The 17,817-nt window shown below is 39.3% G+C and overlaps 1 protein-coding gene across 3 annotated transcripts in view; it reads right to left on the bottom strand.

Annotated features, from left to right (window-relative positions):
• GPHN (gephyrin) overlaps positions 1-17,391 on the bottom strand; it is a 271,571-nt gene extending 254,180 nt beyond the window's left edge. For all 3 annotated transcript variants that reach the window (XM_084207537.1, XM_084207540.1, XM_084207539.1), the window contains exon 1: positions 17,266-17,391. In XM_084207537.1, coding sequence (XP_084063663.1) covers positions 17,266-17,329 — 64 coding nt within the window. In that variant the 5' untranslated portion in view covers positions 17,330-17,391. The remainder of the gene's footprint in view (positions 1-17,265) is intronic.
• Positions 17,392-17,817: the final 426 nt, after the last annotated feature.

Genomic DNA, 17,817 nt, shown 5'->3' with positions numbered 1-17,817 from the left:
CAGCTAACAAATGCTATACAAAAATATTGAGTTAAAAAAACAAGGAACTAAAAAGAATAAGTCCAAGAACAAAGCTCTGTCCATGTAATGCTTTCAACACATCTGATCCGGGTTACCTGATGTGAAAAGGCTTAGTAAGAAACCATATTCAAGCACAGAAAAATCCTAAAAAACCACTCTCTTTTAAAACAGAAAAACTGAAAGTATCATGTGTGTTCTAAGAGCATCTCTCAGCTGCTAAATTTTGTTTTATAAATGATATGCAGGCCCTTGATACAGAAACTGTTATATGCATATTTAATAAATGACATCTCATGTAATACTCAAATTGACTGTGTCCTCTAGGGACACAATCAATTTGAGTATTACATGAGATGTCATTAACTCTTATATTACATGTCTTAACTCTTACATTACATTATACTAGTTCTCCTGAAATTCTTAAAAAACCAATGGGTGGATTTTACCTTGTAAGATATATTTTAGAAGTTAGGCTAGAGTAGCTTGAGTTATGAGTGAGTCCAAGCTGACATAAGAATCCAAGTTTATTTCAGGACTTTGCATATCAAGTGAGTGCTGGCTCTTGTCCTCAGAGGTGGAAAAATTCTTTTTTTTACCATGTAGTCTATGTAGCATATAGGTTTCATGATTACCTCTTTACCTGAGCATTTGCAAAGTACTTACGTAAATAACAGAAATCTGTATAATGTATAAATAAAAAAGTAAGGTATTTTGGCTGAAAGAACTTCATGCACAGACAGTGAATGATGTTATCAGTCACAACCTAGTATCTGAAATTGCATTTCATATAGAATAAATCACAGAACTGTATCAAGCTGTGAAGTACTGTGATCTTTTAATATCTTTAAACCACATCCTTACTCAAATATTCTCATTTGGGCAACCAATGAAAGGATTTTCTTCAATTACATTCACTTACAAAATTTTAGAAAAACTAGTTTGTATCTTCAGATGTATCACCAATGCACAGTAATTGGCATTAGATAGTTGTGTAACAGCCCAGGGGAACATTGTAAACATATTATATTGACCTAAATGGAACTTACAGTCAGAATGTATACTTTTTTGTCCTTATGAAGGAAACTCCTTTCAAAGTATGGAAGCTGAATTTCCATTTCTAAATCCATTGAAGGGACAAGAAAAGGAGATGAATCACCAAAGCTTTTTCAGCAACTACAAAAAGCTAACACATGAGAGAAGTAAAAATGCTACACACCAATTGTAGAAAAGCCAACAATGTAAACAGACAAAAAATGTTCATAAAAGTCTTTCTTCATCCTACAGGATGTGTACCAGATGGCAAAGCCATACAGTGGGGCATTGCTTCCTTGCACTGATCTATCAATTGCCTGTATTCCTGAACAAAGGGGGCAGACAGATTTGCAGAACAAGTTATAAAATTTCTTATTTGTGCTTTTTCTCTGGTAGAAGGCCACATACAAAGGAAAATTAGACTTTTCTAACTGTCTGGCTAACAGGTAGAAAAAAAATGCAGCAGAACACAGAGAACAGCCTAACAAAAACTTTCTACCAGGCTTGGTAAATGGAGAGCAGTGGATATTGTCTGGCTTAATCTCAGTAAGGCACACACCTTTCCCTCACTTATTAAACTGCCTTTATCTCAACTGATGGGTTTCCACACCTTTGCTTTTCTAATTCTGTCCCTCCTCCTGCCTGGGAACAGTGAGTCAGCCTCTAGGTGGGGCTCAGCTGCTGCACAGGGTCAACCCACCACAATATTCTTTAGTGATTTCTTTCAATTACTTCTTTTGTACAGCACTAAAGCAGTACACTCTCCAGATATATCCTCCTGGACAATAGTCTATTAGAAAGATCACTAGCTGCAAAATGTAAGAAACACAGAGGAAAAAAGCCTTGAAATAAACAACCATGGTCAAAAGTGGTAATATTTACAAGCAATTATAGACAGAAAACACATAACATAGATATTCTAAGACAGAAAAGATGGACTATGGGAAAAGCCTTTCAAAGAGTTGCCCAGGAAGTCATTCAGGAATGTGAGGCAAAGTGGAAGAAATGCCTTGTCATCTGTCAGATGTAAGAAAAATAAAAAAGTAAGAAAGAAATGAGGAAATGAAGGTAATTACAACTGTTGACCTGATAATGAAATACTGAGATTACAGGAGATGTCAATTCAAAGGAGGTAAAAATAAAAAAGTTCCAAGAAAAGAAGCACTTCACATTTAGTAGAACTTCTGTAAGAAAACCCTCAATCTAGTTGCTTTCAAGAGGTTGACTTTTTCATCTAACATCAAAAATAATCTGAATGAGATATATGATGTGTTTGATCAACAAACTCTGTATCAAAACACATACATTAAAAAAAAAACCAAAAAACAAGAAAACAAAACTGCTGAGAAAGATTTCAGTATAACTTGCCATGTTACAGGCAACAAAAGATTTTACAGTCAGTCCCAAAGGAAGTATGCCTTTGTCAATTCACAAAAGAATAAAACTTCCACTAGAACAGAAATAAAAGTCGTTTCAATGCAAAAAATAGACGAATAGCACTAAAAAGCCATTTCCAGTATCTAGCCAGCATATACACCAAATACAAAGATGTAAAGTCAGACATGGAAGAAAATGACAGCCAAGGAATCTGCTGGCCTCACATCTTTATCTTCCATTGCTTTTAAAGAAGAGCTAAGGTTTTTAATGCTTTATTTTCTTGCAGTCATTAAGAAAGTAGTAGCATCTTGCTCCACGGTGAGGAGATAAAGGGGGAAAAGGAATGGCTGAAACTCTTGGGAGCACTTTCCCCACTCTTCACCTTTTTTCAAAACTTTTTTTTATCAGTTGTAATAGGAGCTATAACTAAATTCTGAAACCTCAACAAATACCCAGTAATTCTATACAGGTTAATAAAGAAAAGCAATGAAAATAAACAAATTCTGATGGTCTCCTGAAGGAAGATGAGACATTAGTAATGCAGGAGCAGATTCACAGACATCACCAGAAGTAGCACAATTACTTCAAAACCAGGAAGGCGATCACTTCATACTCCCAAAAAAGAGAAATATCCTACAGACACACAAACAGAATATGCTTCTGTGAGCACGATTAAGTGAATGACTAGTAATTGAGTTTTGGAGCAATATATGTAGCCTCAGGTCACTGACTCCGAAACTGAAATCAGCAGCCAATGGGTGGCGCACAAGGCTACAGAGTGTAATTGCATGCATGCAACCTTTTCAAAGAAGGTAACTTCTGATTTTGATAAAAGTGCACTACAGTAAAAATACAAGTTTTGAAGGCCTGGCAACAGTATGCTCCCCACATACACGGGCAACTAATGTCTTGGCAAAAGATCAGTTTTTCCCATGCATTATTAGCAAAAGAAAAAAAATCCCACTTGCTTTACACTGGCAGCAACTTGTTCCCTTCTCTACTGTGTGGGCACAAGCATTTACTCATAGTAAACTGAAAGAAATTCACTGAAAGCTGGCTTGGCAAAATACTATCATCTGGATCAGTTCACATTTTGTTCACCATACATAGGAATAATTTTGTTGGGATAAATGAGAGCACATGGACAGATGAGGGTTCTAGGTGGGATTTATTTCACTATTAGGACAATGGAGTAAAAAACTAATTCATAAAGAATTGCTAGAAGATTCAATACTTTTCAGATTTGAATAGGGCTCAGTGAGGGATTATTAAGGAAAGGCTATTGGGATTATGAAGATCTAGTATATTTAGTTTATTACTCTATTCATTTCATAAAACCAATTTGTTAATTTTGTTCTTGATAAGCTTTTCTAGTGAACAGGATGCTTGCACCTGTTCATACCTACAGATGCATAATCCTTAATCTTTTCCCTGTTGAGCTTGTCTGCTGTCCATTAACAACCTTTACACCTCATTTATATAACCCTGGTTTCTATCTTATTTGCTAGAAGCTGTCCTTTATAATACTGTTTTGATTGTACATAATGTGGTTATCAATTCCTTCTACAGATTCTTTTTCTCACACTTCCTGTAAAATTCTATTTTTATTATTAATCCTTAGCTTTTTTTGCTAGCCAAACTGTACTTTTATGTTATGATTGCTTTTACAGTGAATACAGCATTTCAGTATTTTCTGCTATTTCAAAAATCACACTTCTACTATAGATGTACTTAATACTGAAGATGTTACTTACATCTGCAATTTACAAAACTCAGTTTAGCTAGCTGCCTTTATCTCAAAACACTGCATTTCAATACCAAAATCATGGTCTGTACATAATTAGTAGCCATGGAGACCATGAAAACACACAATATTAGACAAATGCATGGACCAGCAAGATTCTGAGTTGCAGTTAAAGACTTAAATAAGAGCACATGGTCCACTGACCACAATTATACAAGTATCTATCTTCATATTCACCCCTAACCCTCCCCCATTTCAAGAAAATGTCAAGAATCTCAAAGCCTGACTTACCCAAATAGTTGATACCTGTGACTGGCTGGTTCAGTTACCTCCATCACTCACATGGATAACAGCCCACTCAAGAAAAAGGTAAAGACTCTGTTCACATCAGCAAGAAGGTATGCAGGGCAGAAACAAAATTATATTATGATTTGCATGTAGATGTTTTAAGTAGTTGGTATACAGAGAGATGAACAACAGAAGAAAAATAAGTCAGTAGAACATCATCTGCCATTTAGTACATATCAGGCCGGCAGCCTCAAAGTTAGCATAATAGCTAGACTGAGCTAGAGATAGGCTTACAAAAACTATACTGAGTGCAAGTAAGAGGACAGATTGAATGGTGCCAAAGAAATCCCTCAAGCAAAAGGGAAATCAGAACTGGCAAAAGTGTGTCATTTTTATTTTTTAAAAAATCACTGATATACACGATAATAAATGTTTATGTGGGTATGTATATTAATTATATGTATATAGTCTTCAAATTAGTTGTGTCAGGCATACTATAGTCAAGATAGTAAGTTCGAAAAACTAATGTTAGACATTTTGACTATTAAAAATTTAAGACATAAAGTGACCTCCCGTGCTTGTAAATGTGGAAGATAGTGTTCACCTTTTCCCAAATTTAACACTGCAGGAATCTAATGTTCAGCTTTTCTAGTTACCTACCATGCAAGTTCTCAGATGTTCAGCTCTTTGCTAAGCATAAATGCCTAGCACAGTCTTCATATACTCCTACTACTACATGAATCAAATATCTTTACATACAAAATGGAAAAATACATCTTGACTTACCCTCTCCTCAAAAAAATTTCCTGTAACAGGCAAATCCTTCCATTCCTTCACTATTTTTTTTTTTACTGCTTATTATTGAGCAGAGGCAGTGTCTTTGCTTGTCCATGAGCACAAGCCAGTAAATACTACCAAGAGGACACCTGGTCTGACAAAGCAATAGCTGCATGCAAGGAGGCAACACAGCCAAATAAAGGAGTGTCAAGACTGCCTTCACAATTTATGCAAGTGAACTACAGAAAATTAGCGCATGATTACATCTGTTTGAGCTGTGTTGAGAAAACAGAAGTCCTATCTCCCACTTTTTCCTATCCTACCTGTACAATCCATCTCCTCCCTCAAACTGGCACTCTTGAGGTCCCTTGCCAAGTTGATTCAGTCTGTTCTGGCAGCAGAAAACTAATTCCTCAAAAGAAGAGCAGTTTTTCCACTAGGTTAGCCAGTTAAGCTTGTTTTGCACAGAGGAAAGAAATGGCAGGATAGAAGTACGACAGAACAGAATTGAAAAAAATATTACAACAGAGGTAAAAAATTGCCAGCCTTGTTCACCATTCACCTACAGGAGCAGAAGTCTGCAGAGCTCAGTGCTTAACCAGATCACACAACTGATTCAGCTCAAAAGGATCCTTTTTTTTTGGGCAGGGTAATTTTCAGCTGCTTCAGTTCCTTGTCAGCACAGCCACACAACAGGTTATGCCAGCACAGCATGGCAGTGGACAAGAAGAGTGATGATAGAATCATACCCAAGATTAAACCTGGACAGAGTCCTGTTGGGTTCTAAAGCAGTGGCTACTTATAGCAGACTGCATGGTATACCAGAAGAAAATTCTCTCAGTAACTCACCTTGAGATGTAGTGAATGCAGGAAGATAAAATCCCTGAAAAGGTGCTGCATGTATTTTCCTAACAGACAAGTCAGATACAAAGTACAATGAGGGCCTGTTCAAACTAGGGATTAATTTAAACATGCTTTTTCTGTCATTTCCTCAGCTATAGCTTTTATACAAATTTGTAATTCTATGGCTAGTTTTGGACATTTTAAATACTTCTACATACTACTGAACTTTACTTTGTGCTACCTTAAGTGTCACTTCAAGGCTAGTTAACAAAAGACATCTCACTTTCTCTAGAATATCCAAATATTCAAAGGTTATGCCCTCACCCACATCACCTTCACATAACACTCAAGAGCCAGTGTCTTCCTGGTCACCTTCCATTTTTAGGAAGGTCTCCTTATTGCTACTCACTGGAAGACTGGAATTCTCTGGCATGCACAAGAATTTTAAGAGGCACACACAACCCTGTGGAGGGAAAAAACAACAGTGTGTCTGTATCAGTTTTTTGTGCTTGGTCCAAAAATGTGGCTTTTAAACTGTCCCCCAAGAGTCCCCAGTCACCACACTTTGAGTCACACTGCAGCGAAGAATCAAAGTATGAATGTGGAATTCACTTCGGACAAAACTAAATGAGATGCACTCCACAAATGCACCTAATGCACTCCAACAGTTACTGAGGTCACTCCATGGGTTTTGAGCTAGTGCGAGGCAAACACACTCAACAGTCTGCAGGTGAAGCCCCCAGGACAAAGATCTGTTTCTCTAAAGCAGCAGCACTTGATATCAAAGACTTTACTTACATTGAATGAAACCACAAAAGGTAAATTAACCTACTAAATTATAGTCAAAAGACTTACATAGGTAGAGCACAAAATATTTTTTTAATTGTATACTTATCATTGAAGAACTGAGAGAGTACCTAATTATCCAAATATAGGGAATTTCTACATCTGAGGGGTTATTTTCTTCAATGGCTGCTAGTTGGAACGTCAGCATCTAGGGGGTATTAGAGTTTAAATTTATACTTAGAAGGAATTAGAATATGTATTTTACTATCACCTCAAATGGCTCCAGGCTGATGTTTTCCCAACATCTAAAACACTGAAAAAGCTCCTGAATGTGCCCTAATCATTAGCTGCTTTCTAGATGCTAATAAGATCTCAACCATTCATTTTAAAGTAGTTTTCCTCAGCATACTTTTCATATGCACAGCTGAATTTACTTTCTGGAGGCTGAAGCAAAGGTAGAACATTTTTAGCGGGTGTTTGTTTGGTGCAGAAAAAGGTTCCTAGGACTCATCTGAATGTGAAGACCTGCTAAAATTATTCTGGGGTATACTAAAAGCTGCTACTATTCTGGTAAGAAATACTGAAAATTATTACTATTTCACATCTAAAATCTCCCTTATGATTTGATGAGTCCTCACAGCAACTTACACATAACAATAATGGAATACAAGACATGCTATCAAGGAATTAAAAGATTTTTCTAATATTAAAGATAATCCATGATGTCCCAGTTTAATGCTATACAGAAATTTGCCTCAGATAGCTTTTCCAGAAAGATGTTCTGTTCGTCAAAGCACTCACAGAAAGTCTACTTGAACCCTTTTCTGACATAACAATGGTGAAATGACAACTAGTATTTTCTCTAATTCTCTTTGATCAACTGCCAAGCCAAAGAGAAAAGTCATGTACTGAAACCATTGTGCATAAACTAGAGCTATACCCTTTGGAATAAAGAAATAGGAACAGGCAGGTGAGTTTCCTTCAAGCTTAACAATCACAGGAAATTCTTCATCCGTTGCTTTTTTCATCAGTTGCTTTTAACATGAACTTTAGTGTTTCCATTTTGTTTTTTGATGCTTAGGAAAAAAGCCTGAGTCTCACTCAGATAAGAAGGTCCTGTACACTGGAGACATTGGTAACAGCTTTAATTCTTACCATGCTGGGATTTAAGACCTTAAGGCTTGACAGCTTACCTTCCTACTGTGGAACAGAGCACATTCCTAAAGAATAGATATCAGAATAACATTAGATTCTGAAACATCAGATTCTGGAATAAATATACTCATCTTGAACCACATACATCTTACTAACATGACCATTCCCAAATTTTTAAAACTCTGTGCCTTGCCTTCTTTCCAAAGCATTATGTCATACAGCACTACCCTGTAGTCACATTTACTTGAAAATGTTAAGAGATTTCTCTCAAAACTCTCCTCAGTCTCCTGGTTTATTCTACATATCTTTTACTGGCTTCTTTTTTAATGCCATGATATATGTCCTGATGACCAGAAGGGTTTGGAATCTCCTGCAATCAAAGGTTAGGAGGGAAAGAAATTTCCCCTGCAGACTTTTCAGTCTGCTTGATTACAGCACTCATTAAAAAAGCCTACCATCAAGTACATTTTACAAAAACTAGGAGTACTCAGATTTAGAGTCAGGTAAATTCTAGTTTTGAAGTATTAAATCAGTGTACAGCAATGATGAAGTTTTAATCAGCAAGAGTTACACACATAGGAACACCTGTTGCAACTTTATCTCAGCATCCCTGGAGCTTTGTGTGTATTATCTACAGAAACACTTTGTCCCTGCACTCTCTTTTAAAGGTGTTTCACAACTTTTTTCCTCACTATGCTTAATTTACAGCTTATTTCTTCAAGGAAGTTGATTTTAAGAAGCCTTGATTTGCTGTAGGCTTATTTAATGTCTCACCTTGAGTATTCACACAACTAACACAAGAAATTAGGCTAGAAAAAGAGGAAAGGATAAGTACATTTTCCCTTTAATCTTATGGGGTTTTTTTCTTTTTTCTTTTCCTGGAAACAAGCATTTTTCTCATCAGATATGTACTTACTTTAGGCATCTTGCTGCTTTCTCCCAGTTTTTTTCTGAGGTAAAGTTTCTGATGGGGAATCCATAGTAAGCCTTTTGTTTCTCACCATCTACACTGCTATGCCACTACTCTACATCATATGAAAGAGTCATGTCAGTAGGAAACTATGTCATATCTGTTTCCATACCTGGAAATCATCATCTTTCAGAAACTTACTGCCACTCACACTTTCCCAGGACAGGATTTGCAAGTATCTAGCAGAAGGATACATACCTGCCCAACAACATTTCTTTGGCAGTCTGATTTGTCTTCCTGATCCCATGAGAACTGTTTTAAGAAGGGGTAAGAAATAGCAGTGTAGAAGTGTGTTGGCTTGCAGAACTCCTAACTAGTACCATATTTAATGTTTCTTCAAGAATTACTGGATTAAGACTTTACAAACTTCACCTCAGGTCTTGCTATCAATTCCTTTCCAAGTGGCCCATCTCATGGCCAAAAATAGCTTGATAAGAATAAAGGGAATTTCCTTTTTTTTTTTTTTTTTAAGGACAAGCATCATTTGTAGAGGTTCTAGAAGCCTTTCCACTCTGAGTCAGATCTGCAAGACACTTTACTGCAATTAATTTTAATTCCCAAAGAATGTGCATTATTTTTCATCCATACAACTTCTGAATAAACAACTTACTTCCTAGATTTCAGTATGCATTTTAATCCCCTCCAGCATACATCTAAAAAAAAAAGAAAAGCACCAACAATCCCACCTCCCAAAAAATCCAAACTGTAACACCTGGAAAAAAAACCAAAAAACACAAATCAAAACAAAACCACACCATATAATTTAACATATACTTTAATTTCTATTTCCCACTTTTAGATCTCAAAAGTCACATACAATAGCCAGAAAAACCAACAAAATACATGCACGAAAGATTTTTTTAAAAGGAAAAAAATTCCACACAAATTCCCTACAATATACAGGATAATGAAGAAAACTAACCATTTCATAACCACATAGTAAGTACTAAAAGCACACAAAAATTTTATACTTCAAAGCCCAAGTGTATTCTGCTTCTTCATGTTCTTCACTTTACTACATAGTAAGTGATATCATTGAATTAGAAGAGGAAAAACTAAAAATATGTATTTCTATAGTTGCAATTGTAAGTGCATATGCAATTCTTAATATATTTATTTTATAGGTCTACTTATACAATCTGTATGCTGAATGCATAATGAAATGCCATAACACGTCTGTAATTATTAAAATTACTGTTCTATGTAACATATAGAAAGCTAAATTAATGTTGAGTCAGTTCTTGAAGGTCATGGAATATATCAAAAAACATTTTACTGCTCAAAAATAGGTTTTGTTAAACACAGCTATTCCCTAACCATTGAAGTAAGACAGTGGAAGTCTTGTTGCTTATTTCATAGTATAGGGAACAGACAATGCATTTTATTCCTTACATCATTCACCCACATTGTAACAGTAGGATAGAGCACTGTTTTGCAGGATTTTGCAAAATGTACACAGAAGATTATTCTTAAGGGTTTATGCTAATTTTTTTCCACTTGACAAGTTAGGCATAAAATAGGCCTCAGTAAATTAGTTTGAAAACAAAACAAGTAAACAAAACATCACATACAAGTCTCTTACTTGCAAAATGAAATTTTCTAAGATAACTGCTTAATTAAGTCTATTTTTCCCAAGCACTTTTTATGCAATTACTGTTCTTTTTAAATTTTAACTGATTTTTTCAATTGTTTTGTGAGAAAATAAAACAGCCAAAAGGCTATGCTTTTTTTTATTAATTAAAAACATCCCACAAAAAAAGGCTGCTGCCTGCTCTTTTCCCTAATGGTTATTACCCTCCAGTTCTCCAAGGACACCTTTTCCAGGCATTCTGTCAACTTTCAAGAAGAATTCTGTCATACACAACACTACAAATATAAGACCATTTCTGTGTAAGAAGTGAAGAGTTGCATAGTGCATCTACATATATGAACAGAATGGAAATTATTTCTTTTCCTTCATTCATACTTCAAGACATTATAAATACCTAACAAGAACTAAAATTTGTCCTCATTTTTAGTTATCATGTCCTCATGTTGCATAACAACCTCACAAATTGCAAACAACAGAATCTATACTTGCTTACTTACAAAGAAAAGTCCAGACAGCTATGGCTAAATCAACATTAAAGGCGAAATTCTGTGTCTGTGTATCAGAATTTGGTATGCTAGACTCGCCAAAACAGGCCTGATGATGATATGTTCTGTTACTGTCCAATTAACAAAGCCAGCAGACCAACTAAAGGTTATCCCAGAACTAAGCTGGTCCTCATGAAATTCCCAATCACTCATTTTTAAGGTAAATAACATGGCAAGTTTTCCTGCAGTACTGGAAAAGGAGAAAATATAAACGTAGAACAGCAAATGAAAACATGCTGTAATGGGTATGCTCTGTGCTGCTAAATATGAACCACAGACATGGAGCGTGGGTGAAGATGGAAGTCTTTCAACTGTATTTGGATAAGTAAACTCCAAATCAAGAAAGACTGAGTACACAAGACTTCTTACCCCCATCAATAAAAACACTTAAATCTCCAAATCACTGGCCATTTCTTAAGCAAGAAGGTATTATTTCCCAACTATACACATATGACTTAATCTCTTTCTTTAGATGCTTTTAGTTTCAGTGTTTCAACTTCTTCCCATTCAAAAGAAACGGTAATATAGCAAACAAGTTAAATTTTAAGTACAAGAGTCCACTGTATCAGAGATTTCAGCCACCTACTTTTGTTCCATGCCAATACACTAAAAAATGGAGGGGGCAGGGAGGGGGGGGTAAAGCAAGGACTTTATTCCTCTAAGTTTAAAAGGTAAAGCACAGTTAGACTACAAAAAGGAAATTAGGTGATTTTACTGATCATGTTCAGGAGATTAAGCTCATCATCCTAGCCATATAAAAAGTCAAAAAGAAAGATGTACAGCTACAAATGGCAAACAGTTTATCCCTAGTTTCTATGGATAAACTCAACATTATGACAGTCTTACAGGTGAGAAAGATGAAAATCAATGTTACTCTGAATCCAGAATGTTTTAATGGAAGCACAGCATTTCTCTAACTAAGGCTCCCAGGAGAAGCCTTTAATCTATGTTTTGAAGATAAGTGCCCAATAAGGTGTAATTCTGGACCGAACACAGATCCCAAGCAAAAAATGAAGCAACTTCAATTTAGACAATTAGGGCAATTTGACAATAACTCGTAGGAAACCTAGTGTCAGTCCTCCCCCTCCCGCACACACCTCTATAAGAAAGTTTCCCACTAATCCCAAAGCATGAACAGAACCACCACAGCTAAGAGATCTTGCAACTTGCATGTTATTAATGAACAGTTAGAGGAAAGTCATGAGAAGGTACTCCATAAAATAGGAAAGAGGCATATGACTTTAGTTGGGAAACAGCCTATACATTTCTAAACAGTCTGACCAACATATAGTGACACCCTAAGTATTTTGTTTGCCACATTCCTCAAAGATAATTTTTACAAAACGTTCATATCACTGCACTTCAGATCTGCCCAGGCAACTCCTTGGGTTGCAGCTCTCATGTAGATAAGGGCCTCACCATCTCAGAAGAAAGCTTGCTTCAAAGTGATACATTCAGCACAATGTTCACACTTAAGAATAATTTCAACCAACTAAGGAGTCTCAGACACAAAGACATGGTTGTAATCTTCCACACTACAGAGTTACCTGGACATCAAGGTCTGAGTAACACACTCGAAACATTTGTCTGCTTTATTGCTAGGTTATGGCCACAGCTATGTTGAAAATGTTTCAATCTTAACATAGAGGAAGAAAGGAAGAACAATGTATCTGAAGAAAAATTTGCCTAAACCCCTCACTCCCTTTATGAGAGGGAAGAGCTGTACCACATTGAAAGCAATACTGAACACAGTAAAACTGTCCTGAAAAAAAAGTTAGTCTGAAAGCTTTTTCCTAAACAAGGAAGAAACAATACAAAATGAGGAGCAAAGACAGAAAATAGTGCTTATGTCTGGTGAGGACTTTCTCACAGACCTGCCTCAAAAGCAGACAACCTGAATGAAGAGTTATTAGCCAACCCAAAATCTGACATATTTTTATCACTAATATTCTGAAATATTCTAAATGTGTAACAGAACTTTGAGTTTTGGCTGGCTACATTAAATGCTTTCTGTAGAGAAAACCAGAAGCGAAGCAAATAAGAACATAATGGGGATGGAGAGGAAAAAAGTACAAAATAGGAGCAACCAGAGAGAACCAGAGTATGTTTTTTTTTCCATTGGGCTAATGGAGATGGCAACATCATTTAGAACTTTCTGGACAGTTCCAGTCAAGGGTCTGCTTTAGTCACTGACAAAACAAGAAAGGTCACGGATTATATAACTGTTACCAATGCCACCACCAGTGAAGGATGACCTAATATTGATTCAACTCTGGCCAGAGCACACAATTTCTCCTCTTTTCTAGCCAACCTCAACATTACAAAATTCTGTACTTAGTACACCAGGTTCAGCAACCTGACACCGCTGGTAAATGATTAACAAATGCTCTGTTAGAGGTATTCCAAACATGAAAGGCCTGCAAGGGGCAACCAGAATAATTCTGTACCTGTACTTCACTAAGGAAGCACTGATGCACAACGGTACACACAAAGCATGCAGAGAATTCAGCCTTTACTGTAAATGTGGAGATCTCTCCTCTTTTTCATTTATATACCCCACATTTCTTCTTTATCTATAACTGTTTTCTTTTTAAAAGAAGATAATATCCAGAACACTTAAAAGACAAAGCTTTGGATGGACAATGTTAGCCCATCTGTTATTCCATCACAAAAATCTCCCAGTTAGCATCAATCTGACAGCATCACAGTCCTTTCAAAATGCATTTTACCATAAAAGTAAACTCACATCAACATAATACTGAGGGTCTATTAGTAGCTCATGTGCTTGCACTGCATATCAAAGGTAGCAGAGGGAAAACCTAGGTTTGGAACCTAAGTGAGCAGTATCTTTAATCTGAACACTTCATTAAACCTTGGTGCTGAATACAACACTTTCACAGTTCCACTCTTCACAAATTAGAAAACTTATTGAAATGATAAAACACAACGATTAGAATTCATATTTCTATCCACAAACAAGTGAGGCTTCCTATGTGCATAAGGCATAACCCTGTATTTTGCAAGTTTCACAGTTTTGTAATCATTCAGTTGTATATTTCCTCCTGTTTCAGTAAAGAAGCCTAACTCTACAACTTTCTATACAGACTCAAAAATAAGCATGAGTGTCATCTTCAAGTCCATAGATGCTGTATGCATGAAAGTATTTTTCCTGATTTCAAGAAGACAGTTCTTTCACATTGAGAAAATGTCCTAATTATGGACTTTGTTCTTATCATCGACTCTTAACTAAAAGACCTCAACAGTTTGGGAATAAGAGAAGTTAACAAGTAATTTTTGTACAAAAAGCCCAAGGTGCTACATTCTGCATGAAGTTGCATTTGAACACAGTTAAGTCACTTTAGTAAACAATAACCAAGATTTCTATTTCTCTAATCCACCGTACCTGTCCAAATTTGCCACAAGTGAAAAAATACACATTTGTATCTAGATGGAAACTAGCAATACATACACAAACACAGAGGTCTACCAAGCAAAACTAAATACAATAACTTACTCAAAACAAAACAACGTAATGAAACTAAGCTTTATAACAAACATTACTCACTCTCAATATTCTCTGGAGCCATGTGCATCAGTCTCTACAACAGATAAGAATAACAATGTGCCCAAATAATTTTTATATGTCCTTATTTAAAAATAAACACACAACTTTACTCCAAATTAATTCAACAGTTACTCCTTCCTAAGTAAATTTAAATTCCATCTGAGTATGACCATAAGGTGCAGTACTGATTATTTTCTAAACTGAGTACACCAAGTCTAACAGAAGCATAAATCTGTATGCCTGTGTTGATAAGGCCACAAGTACGTGCAGCTAAGAAAACAAACATATGCCTATGTTCTTAATTAGAAAAGCTAAAGGAGTCAGGTTATGTTAATGATCTAATTTCTGATCACTAAGCTATTCTAAATGTTAAAAAAAATAGTCCTCATACCTAACCTTTTCATTTCTACACTTATTCCTCCATACAGCAGCATGTATTATTAGTTCATTTCTATGAGAAAAACTCAGAAGAGTAGATTTTTTTAATTTGCTGTCTTTTCATAGCTGAAACAGCAGAAACAGCAGAAACAGCTAGGGGGTCCAGATCCCCAAAAGTACAATATTCTCTTTCCAGGTTAAAGGAGATGCGAGAGCAGAAAATAACATTTTATTTCAGGTTTACAAACACACACAAAGAAGGGCCTAGGAAAATTGTAAGAAACCGAGGGAAAATAATTATTTTCCCTTTCAAAATGGGAAAATAATTATTTGCAAAAATTGTTAGCCTGGAATTCAAAACAACCACATTCAGGTGAAAAAAACTAAAACTGTTCTGTTTGGTCATGCCTCTTGGCTTTCCTCTAAAAAAACCCCTAAAATTAGGCCAGAAGCTCTTCTCAATGAAATTACAAATTATGATACAAAGTTAAAAGAGTTTAACAATGATCAAACAGGATTTACAGTACAAAATAAGTGTATTCTGAAGGAGTATCTGAACCTATTGAGAGACTAAATCGTTATTTAAATTATTATAACACCATATGTGCCTCGTAATGCATTCTGGGAACACTTACATGTGAAAATTATTACAACTCTGATCAAAAGAAAATAATAACCCAAGTTACATACCATGAAGTTGCACAAAATATGCCAAGAAAAATATGCATTCTGCTGGCACTCCCTTCCCTCTTTAACTTTTACAATAATAGGTAGTGGCACACATGTCCTATCCTTCAGGAACAAAGGGAACAAACCCTCCCCATGTGACTTTTGCATCTGGTCCAACACGCTCTACCCATATTAAGGATCTGACTGCCTGGGATTTAAAAGCACGCTAAGGATTTCCACTCCTATCTATCGTGCTTTCCTAGCGGTTTATCATCACGATCACCTTGCGGCCAAGCGCTTCCCAGGAAGGGAAGGAAGGGAAAAGCTCCAGCCTTCGCGACATCCCTTGCTCCCGGCAGCGGGATCAGCACCGGGCAGAGGAACAGCGCCGGGGGCTCCCGCGGGCTCGGAACGGGCTGCTCGGGTTATTAAACACTGCTAGCGGTAATAAACAACCTCTGGGTTAACTCCAGGCCTCCTCTCCCATCAGTGTCCCCTCAATCACTCCAAGCATCCTCCTACTCCTAAGCGAGCTCACAACGCTGCTTTCCATGAACAATCATGTCTTCCCAGGCTCCCGGTGAAACCTTACGGAGCCTAAAAATTTCGCCGGTATCTCTCGCCCTTTCCTCGCAGAGAAGCGGCGCTGACGCCCGTGTACACCGGAACCCCTCGGGGCTCCGTTCCTGGGCGCGCCGCGCCGAGCTCCGCGGGGCACCGGGACACCCGCCGAGACCCCGGCAAAGCAGCCCCCAGCCCCTCGCACCCGTACCGGCTCCGGGAGCCCTTCTGTGCAACCACCGCAGGTCATGTGCCGCGGGTTTATTAAAGGATCATCCGTGCGCTATGAGCAGCAGCATCATAAATGCCCTCCTCCCCCTCCCAACAGAGAGCACATAGGCACAAGCATCCCCACCCACCCCCTCCCAATCCCCAAAGTAAAGGCCAGGGAGGGGGAGGGGAAGGAGCCATCCCAAAGGAGCTGCCGTGCGGAGCGTGCCGAGCTCGGGCATTCCCGCGGCCAGGAGCTGAGGCCGCCTCCCGCCCGGGGAACGCAGGCCCGGCACCTGCCGGCCCGCAGCCTGCGCCGGCCGCGGGTTCTCTTCTCCAGCGCCTTCACACTGGCGGCTCCTCCGCGCTCGGAGAAAGCCCGGCCGCGTCCAGGCCCCCCATCCCCTCCGGCGTTCGCCCACCCGCGCACTCCGTCCCCTTCGCGCGGGTTATCCCCGAGTCCAGCTCCCGTGGCTGCGGCGCCCGCCCGCCTGCGGCAGCGCTGCCCAGCGCCGGCCGGCCCCGCTCACGCTGTCCGCCGGCGGCCGGAGCGCCGCCCCCACGCCCCGACCCCGGCTCCGGGCTTCGGGTACCGCACGCACGGCAGAGGGGCGCTCCCTGCGCAGCGGCGGCGGCGCCGCCACGGGAGAGACGGACGGCCGGCGGGGCATCCCGCGGGGCGGCCCGAGGCGCGCACGGACCCGCGGCCGCCCCCCGCGCGTCCCCAGCGCCGTGCCCGGCGCGGCCCGCTACCTGTGAGGACGCCGACGCGGATCTGGTGGTCGTGGTTCGTCAGGATCATCCCCTCCGACGCCATGTTCGCGGCGCAGCACCGCACTGCCGGGGGGGGGGGGGGCGGCGCGGGAGCGGCGCGGACGCAGAGGGGGCGGGGCCGGAGGGGCGGGGCCGGGGGCGGGGGCAGGGCTACGACGGCGCCGGGGGGGCGCGAGACTAGCGCGGCGCGCGCGGCGCAGGCAGCACCAATCCAGCGCCGAGAATCCAGCCCGGCCCTCGGGATCCCTGGTTCCGCGGGGCTGGCAGGTTAATTCCTGCGACTTCGGAAAAGGGGGAAAGACAGATAGGAGGGATGGTGATGATCCTTGCTCTCGGTTAGCATGAAATCACAGAACCATAGATTCAATTAGGTTGGAAAAGACCTCTGTGATCGTCAGCTCTGACCGGCGTTGCCGGCACTGATACCTCATCCAGGCTTCTCTCAAACACCGCCGGGGACGGTGGCTGCACCACCTCCCCGGGCAGCCCAGTGCCATGTCTAATCTCCCTTTCTGTGAAAAACCTCTTCCT

Source organism: Fringilla coelebs (assembly GCF_963513975.1).
Source record: "Fringilla coelebs genome assembly, chromosome: 6".
Lineage (NCBI taxonomy): Eukaryota > Metazoa > Chordata > Aves > Passeriformes > Fringillidae > Fringilla > Fringilla coelebs.
The sequence above is the reverse complement of the archived record's forward strand: the minus strand, read 5'-3'. Positions and strand labels throughout refer to the sequence as shown.